Here is a 9,423-nt window from a genome sequence, read left to right as displayed (position 1 = left end):
ACTATAACACATCTTTGGAGATGAAGAAATGAAATAGCGTTATGCTTAACGCAAAAAAGGTTTTCGGCTCTCTTGTGTCGTGAGACAAGATATATTTGGTTCTCCTTGTGCCGTGCGACGAGGTTTGTGACTTGATTCGAGCATTAACATTGCTCCTTTTGATATGAGCTTGGTTTACTCTGACAGACCAAGAGATTTGAGCGTGGTTTACTCTGAAAGACCAGTAAAAGATTTGAGTGTGGTTTACTCTTAAAAGACCAAGAGATTTGAGTGTGGTTTACTCTGAAAGACCAATAAAAGATTTGAGTGTGGTTTACTCTGAAAAAACCAATATTTGATTGAGCTCGGTTTTGCTCTAGAAAAACCAAAATTGTTATATTTGCAGGTTCGAAAAGAATGACGTTCCTGCTTGATTGATAATTGATGAGTTCGAAAAGATAAACGTTCTCATCGATGAAAAAGAAAAACCAAAAATTGAAGGCGACATCACAAAAGTGTGCATCTCGACTTCAACAAATTGAAGAATTTCCAATCGCAACGTTCGTGTTACTGTCGTTACGATTGCGGGAGGGTGTTAGAGATATGATATATCGGAAAATATATGTGATATATTTTCCGTATAGATATTGTTATGAGAATAATATATTTAGTATTATGTTATGTTAAGATATTATTTAGAAAATATATTTTTATGGTTTATTGTTATGCTAGTATATCTTTAGGAAGATTGTTTCCTATCTTATGAGCCTAGGTTTTGTATAAATACTCAACCTATTGATGAATAATGATCGGGCAATACAAAGTCATTCTATTCTAGCAATTAGTTAGGTTTGCTTAGTCAAAGTTTATCCCACTTGTTAAGGGAATTGAATCAATTAGGATATTCTGCCTAACTTCCTAGCTTGTATTTTGTATATATTCTAGTTTTGATAATGCAATCTCCACGGAATTAATTTCCTTCACACATTGATTTCTTCGTATGTGAGTGGAAAGCGAAATGAATAATTACACTTGACTATATAAATTTGTTTTACTGACTAATACATAGCTAAGAGTCGTCTATGCACGCACTACTCCTAATAAGTCCAAAAAAAACTCCGATCCATTTCATACCGCCTCCATAAAAAAGCTTGTAAGATTCAATGAGCAACCAAGGTAACATGAATGAAACACAAAGTATTTATGATCGAACTAATGATCTCAAGGCGTTTGATGAAGAAAAAATAGGGGTAAAGGGGGTGGTAGATGGAGGAATCGAAAAAGTGCCTAGCATATTTGTTAGACCACTTGAGGATCGCTCTAAGGATTTGGATACTAACACTGAAAATATAGGTGTACCCGTCATAGATTTTGCTCATCTTGGTGAGAGTGATGATCAAACTGCTAAGATTGTAAAAGAAATCATTTCAGCATCTCAGACTTGGGGATTTTTTCAAGTGATGAATCATGAAGTTCCCTTGGAGTTGTTGGAAAAAATGATTGAAGGAGCTCGAATGTTTCATGAACAAGATGATGAGGCTAAGAAGCAAATTTATAGTCGTGATATTTTCTCAAAGAAGGTCATTTTTCTTTCCAACCATGACTTGTATAAATCGAAGGCTGCTAATTGGAGGGATACTTTGTCTTTCAATGCTCTGACTGGTGAAGTCGATCCTCAAGAGTTACCTCCAATATGCAAGTAAGTTCTGTATTGCTATGTTATCAATCAGATTTTTTTTAGTATATACTTCCTTCGTTTTTATATAGTTGCAACAGTTTGACTTTTACACTATATATGTGTTTCACTTTGACTAGTTTTGACAGTTTATACTTAAGTAAAAACATAGTCATGTGGAATCTTGTTAGATTCATCTCGATTTATACAATTTTAATACCAAATCTTTATAATTTTTACATATTGGTAATTAAAGATATTAACGATTGAAAAAATATCTCAACAAGCGTGAAAAGAGAAGTGTTGCAACCATAAAAATACAGAGTATATATATATATATATATATATATATATATATATATATATATATATATATATATATATATATATATATATGAATACATCGTATTTAAATATTACCCAAACGCATTGCGTAAAATTTATGCTTTTTAACTATTTCAAATCTATGTATCCCATGTATCTTTGTGTGTCCTAATTTTTTAATCTTTTGAATTCTTATTAAGTATATAGGACTAGTTCATGTTACTATTTGTAATTTAAATTTCACTCGATCAAGTATATTAAATACAAATTATTTTCGCAGGGATGTGACAATAGAATATGTCGACCATATGGTTAAATTCGTTAACAACATACTTCTGTTGTTATCGATGGGTCTTGGACTTAAACCAAAGCATCTTGAAGAACTCGAAATTAGCAAAGGATGGTCCTTAAGTTGCCACTACTACCCAGCTTGTCCAGAGCCACAATTGACCTTGGGAACTAATGGACATGCTGATATCACATTCCTCACAGTACTTTTACAAGATCAAGTTGGGGGTCTTCAAGTTCTTCATGAAAACCAATGGGTTAATGTTAAACCTATTAATGGTGCTTTGATTGTTAACATTGGAGACGCACTTCAGGTAACATTACTATTTAATTTCTTGATTTTTACTATGATTTCTAACTTTGGAATACATGGGTGAATAATTTTTAATCTAAACTAGTGATCTAATACTTAATGTGTATACAGATTGTATCTAATGGCCTATTAAAGAGTGTCTACCACAGATCAATTGTGAACAGCGTTGGACCAAGAATTTCCGTTCCATTTTTTGTCCAAGGTTTTTTCTCATCTAAGAAGATATATGGTCCAATCAAGGAGCTAATATCAGAAGAAAACCCACCTATTTATCGTGAATTCTCAACCAAGGAGAATCTCACACACTTATTCTCCAAATCCCTTGATGAGATTGGAATTGATCATTTCAAGCTACATTCATTATCCTAAAGATGGAGAGTAAATCTATTAGAGATAGTATTACAACCACAACTTCCAACAATATTTTTATGAGTATCATCATAATTTGAACTAGTTAAAGAGCTATATGTAGCAATCTAGATTCGCATTATTGTAATCGTTTATTTTAAGTTGTGATATCTAATTTAAAAGCCAAAAGTTTGGGAAGACATTTATATAGAAAATAAAGGCTCTTATGATAAACTATTAGCCATTAGTGCTTTCAAAAAAAAAAAAAAACCTATTAGCCATTAGTCCATTATTTTACTTGGTGTGATGCTTTATCAATGCGCTCCGTGATATTTTCTATTGTATATGATGGATTCAGCAATACTTAAATGTCTTTTAATTAATGAAATTGAGTAATACATCAAAAACTAATACGGAGTACTGAACTATTTGCTTAAATGTCTTTTACATGTGATTGGCCATATCGTATGACAAGTTATTACAAGGTTATCTCGTTAGTTTTATAGGGGTTACTCGGTCATCGTAACTAGTGTTTGGGGCATTACCCCAAAGCGTGGACCAATGCTCTAGTGACATGTGGCCCAATCAAAGAGCGACACGTGTCACTATAGGAAGATACCACGTATGCAAGCCCTTTTAAGAGCACCTGAATTAGAGAGAAAAGGGTCTCCTTAGATCAGGAGGCCTAAGTCCCGAGAAAGCCGTAAAACGGCGCTTCCCAAGGACACGTGTCCCGATCTGATTGCGCCGCTAATCAGAAAACGTCATTCTAGGGTACAAAACCCTAAAAAGCTCAGATCCCCACCCCTATAAATACCCCAATCATTTATGATGAGAGGGATGGATTAAGACATATCATTTAATAGAGCATAGCACAGCTCCCACTTCTCTCTCTAACTTTTTTGATTTCGGGTTACTAACTTAATCATCGGAGGCGAATATTTCGTTGCCGGAATATTTGTGTTTTGCAGGTGTACGAGTCTACTTGTCATAAGAACGCGACTAGAGTCCAGGGGGAAATCACAAAATCACCCGAAACATCTGGCGTCGTCTGTGGGGACTCTTGTCCGTTATGGCAATAGATGGTTTGACACCAAACACAGGTCCTGCTCCTGGTGAGGACGGGCATGTAAAGGACATAGTTGCAACAATCAATTCTAGTGATCCTCTGACCACTTTGTTTCATGAGGCCGAGGATCCTCCAGTCACTGCTGGTTCACTTAAGCTTGCCTTGAGCAAGCTCCGAAAGGAGCTTGAGGGTAAGATGCCTTCTTCCTCTAGGCAGCCGCCTAGGAGAGGAGGAGAGGGCACTCACAAGAAGACCCAAAGCAAGGCAACTAACGCCGAACATGGTGGAAACACCCCTTTCAAACGACCTGGAAGATCTCCCTGGGTGCCACGGACGAAATTCTCTGGGTTCTTGGAGAAAACACAGTCGGCTGGGGGGCAGACTAGAAAGCCTCGAAGGGAAGAGCTTGAGTCGTCTTGACGCTGGAAAGACGCAAGGGAATACATTTGGCACAAGCAACGGGAACGAGCATCCTACTCGGACACTGCCTCTACTTCCACAATGCCTGATGAATTCTCAAACCCCTCTCTTTCCAAACATACCAACTCGGCCAGGACCAGCAGAAGTTAAGCTCACCATACTCAAACTCCTATTCTAGTTTTTCAACCATTTCAATATCAGACCCCCCAGAATTTTAATGCGTTTCTGCCGCCTAACCCTCCTGTCTTCGGACAGTACGGGCAATATGGCCAGCCGTTCAACCAGGCAACTTACCTGGCCGGACAATCCGCACAGCCTCAGTCAATTAATTGGCAAATGCGTTTTTTAAATCTCGGTGATAAGCCGCCTCCGTTTTCTCAGAAAATTCTTAACTCCCCCCCCAACCAGCAAAGGTTAAAAGTGTACTTGTGGGTGCCTATGATGGTACAGGCAACCCGGAAGAACAAGTCACTTCGTACAGAATTCTGATGTATTTGCAAAGTGTGGATGATGCCACATGGTGCAGGTGCTTCCCGGCCACCCTTAAGGGTGTGGCGCGGGACTAGTTTAATAGTTTGTCAGCCGGGTGCATCAACTATTTTACCATCCTCAGTTTATTGTTTATTGGAAAGTTCTCATATAACATTCCCCCAAGGAAGACCAGCTCGAACTTAGCAACAATCGTTTAAGGAAACAATGAAGGTTTGCGTTCGTACGTTCAGAGGTTCAATCAAGAAAAAACCCAAATTCATAACCTGCCGAATGAAATGGCCTATTCGGAATTTCTCCAGGGGTTAAGAAATAACGGTTTCAACTTTGATTTAGTCAGGAAAAAGGTTCGGACATACACAGGCGTGCTGCGGGAGGCCAAAACCTATCATGAGGCTTTGTTCGCTTACCAAAGTAGAAAAGCCGGCCAAGGGGGCTGAGAAGAAGAAACCTTCTCAGCAAGACTTGACCGGAAAGAAAAAAGAAGGAAATAAGCGAAAGGAAGTCTAGGTGGCTGACAGCCAGCAGCCAAAATCAAAAAAGGTCAAGACGTACGAACCATAGTACGAGTTCAACAAGGATTGTTACTCAATCCTGGTGGAAATCAAAGATAAATTTGAGTTCATGAAGCCTCAACCAATGAGAGGTTCGGCCAAGTACCGCAACAAGAACAAATACTGTCATTACCACAAGGACGTGGGACATGACACGAATGAATGCATCAACTTGAAAATATTGGTGGATAAACTGGCCGAAAGGGGCATGTTGAATTCGTACGCCTTAAAAGTCAAAATTCACGTACACTCGGACAGACAACAAATCCGAGAAGAAAAAGCAAAATACAAGGAAGATGATGGAAATAGCACTGACTCTGGCTTGTGGCCGTCATATCAGGAGGCTTTGCCGCATGCGGCCCTACCATGAAGGGAATCAAGCAGGATGCTTGGATTTTGGGGAACGTGATGCACGCCGAGGGGGTGAAGGACGAGCCCTTCCCGGAAGTGACGGTCTGTGAAGCAGACCGAGGCGAGATAAGAGCCCCTCATAATGACCCCATAGTGTTCATCATGAAGGTGGCTAACATGAAGGTCGAACGGGTACTCGTTGATATGGGCAGCTCGTTCGACATAATCAGCTTGGGATGTCTGAAAAATTTGAAATTTCCAGAAGATGCCCTCCAGGATATCTCCTATCCGCTTATTGGATTTGGTGGGAGTATCATTTACCCGATAGGACGGATTGATGTACCCGTCCAATTTGGGAAAAAGGGGGAAGGCAGGGACATGGTCATCCGTTTCCTGGTGGTCAAAGAGCTTACAGGCTACAATGTCATTATCGGCCGTCTGACTTTAACAGCAACCAAAACAGTAATCGTACCTCACTTAATGCTGATGAAGGTTGGGAGGATAGATGGAAAAATTGGTACCGTTCATGGTAACCAAAAAATGGCTAAAGAATGTAATCAGCTGGCTGTGAAGCCAACAGTTAGGGGACGACAACGGTCGTCCGAGCCAAATTTCGAAGAAAGGTTAATCCAAACACAGCAGGTCGGCCCGAAGCGCATCAAGAAAGAGCAGGCATAGCAGCTAATGGTCGTCGGCTGACCAGAAAAGTTAAGGTCGCAGCCGGCTGGCGATCATACGGACATAGTGCTTGATCCAGACCAACCTGATCGAACGATCAAGGTGGGCACTATGGCCATGGGCTTGCTAGGGGGTGACTTGATAAAGTTGTTAAAAGAATTCAAGGATGTCTTTGCATTTGAGGTTCATGAAATACCGGGCACAGATCATAGTCTGGTCGTCCACAAGTTGGCGGTATATTCAATGATAAAGCATGTCCGACAGAAAAGAGAAATCATGGAGAAGAAAGGAATCAGGCGGCCGCGGCAGAAGTTAAGAAGTTGCTGGACGCCGGTTTCATTCGGCAATGTTACTACCCTGATTGGGTAGAAAATGTAGTTCTGGTAAAAAAGCCGAATGGAACATGGAGAATGTGCGTGGATTACACGGACCTCAATAAGGCATAATCTAAGGATAACTTTCCCTTTCCTAAAATCGAACGACTGGTTGATTCAACAACCAGACACGTCCTGATGAGCTTTATGGACGTATACTCCGGATTCCACCAGATCCCCTTGTGGGAAGAAGACCAAGAGAAAACCGCGTTTGTGACCGAGCAGGTTCTGTACTGCTACAAAGTTATGCCATTCGGCCTTAAGAATGCCCCTGCTACATTTTAGAGACTTGTTAACACTGTTTTTAGAGATCAAATTGGCCGGAACATGGAGGCGTATATTGATGACATGATTGTTAAATCAAAGCTGTCGGCCGACCATTTGAATGATCTTCGAGAAACGTTCACCGAACTCAGGTGGCATAAGATGATGTTAAATCCAAAGAAATGTGTCTTTGGTGTTGAGTCCGACAAGTTTCTCGGATTTCTAATTGATCAACGCGGCATTGAGGCCAACCCTGAAAAAATCTAAGTGGTCCTAGATATGAAGTCGCCGAGAACAATCAAAGAAGTGCAAAGACTGGCTGGCTGCTTAGCGACGCTCGGCCGATTTCTATCAAGGTCAGGGGATAAGTGTGGATATTTTTTTCAAACAATCAAGAAAAAAGTTATATTCGAGTGGACCGAAGAGGCCAATGAAGCCTTTGTACAATTAAAGAATCATCTACATACACTTCCTTGGCTCGTCAGCCCACTCAAAGATGAGAAGCTATACATGTACCTTTCTATTTCAGAGCATTCTTTTTGTGTCATCCTCCTTGTAGAGAGGGACGACCATCAGATCCTTGTGTATTTCATAAGCCATGTCTTGCACAATGCCGAGCTGAGGTATCCACCCATTGAAAAATTCGTGGCATTGTTCATGGCATCAAAAAAGCTAAGGCTATACTTTCTTGCTCATTCAATAGTGGTCTACACAGACCAACAATTGAAGAAGTCATTCACAACATTGGAGGCCAGTGGCCGAATGTTTAAGTGGGCCTTGGAACTAAGAGGTTTTGATATAACGTTCGAGCCCATGAAAGCAATCAAGGGGCAGGCCTTTGCTGATTTTTAAGTTAAAATGACACGGCCAGATTTACAGCCGGTAGGGGATCAGATTTGGAAGGTTTTTGTGGATGGAAGTGCTACAACAACCGGATGTGGTGTTGGCATCATTTGTCAGTCTCCCGAGGGAGATAAGTTTGAATATGCAATGAGATTTTAGTTTCAAGCCTCTAACAATGAGGTCGAGTATAAAGCCCTTCTGGCTGACCTTAGAATGTGTAAGGTGGTCGGTGCAACAAAAATTGATGCTAGTTCGGACTCCCAACTGATTGTTAGCTAGGTTAATGGTGACTATGAGGCCAGGGAGCCGACCATGATGACATATCTTCATATGGTGAAAAATGAGGTCGACGGTCTAGATCAATTCACTCTACAACAAGTTCCTTGTTCAGAAAATCATCAAGCGGACGCGCTCTCCAAGTTAGCATCCTCGGCATCATGTGATACTTCCAGATCAGTATTTTGGAAAGTAAAAGAAAAGAGGAGTATTGATGCTGAGCCGGTACAGATCGTGGACAGAAGCTCCACTTGGATGGACGGGGTGGTCTTCTATCTGAGAGATGGGACACTCCCAAACTATCATAAGGAGAGCTGGCTGATGAAAAGGAGAGTGGCCTGACTCAAAATGAAAAATGGGGAGCTATTCAAAAAAGCATTTGTTAAATCGTACTTGAAGTGCATCACCCCATAGAGAGGACATGATGTGTTGGACGACCTCCACCAAGGGCAATGGGGATCCCACATAGGCGGATGAGCCTTAGCAGAAAAGACTACCCATCTGGGCTACTATTGGCCGAGCATGAATTCGGACGCCATGAAAATGGTGAAAAAATGTGACAAGTGCTAGAGGCTTGCCACCCTTATCCACCGACCTGTAAATATCTTGTCGGTCATAAGTAGTCCACTCCCCGTTGCAAATGGGGCATGGACATCTTGGGGCCGTATACTGCTGCGTCCGGGCAGAGGCGGTACGTGTTATTAACAGTAGACTATTTCACCAAATGGGTTGAAGCTGAGGCTGTCCGAGGAATCAAGTGGACGGATGTGTCCGCCTTTATCTGGAAAAATATTATAACTCGCTATGGTGTGCCACAGTCAATGGTGTTTGAAACACACCAACTCAAAAATTGGCTAAGTGACCAGGGCATCACTCATTGTTTTGCTTCGGTCGGACGTCAGCAAGCTGACGGCCAAGTTGAGGCTTACAATAAGATGATCTCTAATGGTATCAAGCGTAAGCTTGAGAAAGTAGGCGGCCTTTGGGCGGATGAGTTGGTAAATGTGTTGTGGTCTATTCGAACCACAACCATAAGTTCAACAGGAGAGACCCCATTCTTTCTAGTATACGGCGCAAAAGCCGTACTCCCAATTGAGATGTACGAACCTACCCTTCGGGTAATGCTATATGATGAGTCGGCCAATTGGGAGGCTATGAAGACGGCTGTAGACACCTAA

At 41.1% G+C, this 9,423-nt stretch overlaps 2 protein-coding genes across 2 annotated transcripts; both read left to right on the top strand.

Moving 5' to 3' along the window:
• The first annotated feature begins 1,037 nt into the window (after positions 1–1,037).
• LOC145564187 (deacetoxyvindoline 4-hydroxylase-like) lies at positions 1,038–3,271 on the top strand. Its single transcript, XM_081624516.1, has 3 exons — positions 1,038–1,678; positions 2,259–2,580; positions 2,691–3,271. The coding sequence occupies exons 1-3, from the start codon at positions 1,143–1,145 to the stop codon at positions 2,946–2,948; spliced, it is 1,116 nt and encodes a 371-aa protein (XP_081480642.1). The 5' UTR covers positions 1,038–1,142; the 3' UTR covers positions 2,949–3,271.
• Positions 3,272–8,892: 5,621 nt separating this feature from the next.
• LOC145565450 (uncharacterized) lies at positions 8,893–9,423 on the top strand. The gene has a single exon (XM_081625451.1). The coding sequence runs from the start codon at positions 8,893–8,895 to the stop codon at positions 9,421–9,423; it is 531 nt and encodes a 176-aa protein (XP_081481577.1).

Source organism: Chenopodium album, chromosome 10, assembly GCF_948465745.1.
Source record: "Chenopodium album chromosome 10, dcCheAlbu1.1, whole genome shotgun sequence".
NCBI classification, from domain to species: domain Eukaryota; kingdom Viridiplantae; phylum Streptophyta; class Magnoliopsida; order Caryophyllales; family Amaranthaceae; genus Chenopodium; species Chenopodium album.
The sequence above is the reverse complement of the archived record's forward strand: the minus strand, read 5'-3'. Positions and strand labels throughout refer to the sequence as shown.

Bases quoted from the DNA above. Each gene is read 5' to 3' on its own strand.
- LOC145564187 (XM_081624516.1), top strand. From the start codon at position 1,143: ATGAGCAACCAAGGTAACATGAATGAAACACAAAGTATTTATGATCGA. The intron at 1,679-2,258 runs GTAAGTTCTGTA...TTATTTTCGCAG, and splicing joins GAGTTACCTCCAATATGCAA to GGATGTGACAATAGAATATG. The intron at 2,581-2,690 runs GTAACATTACTA...ATGTGTATACAG, and splicing joins ACATTGGAGACGCACTTCAG to ATTGTATCTAATGGCCTATT.
- LOC145565450 (XM_081625451.1), top strand. From the start codon at position 8,893: ATGGACATCTTGGGGCCGTATACTGCTGCGTCCGGGCAGAGGCGGTAC.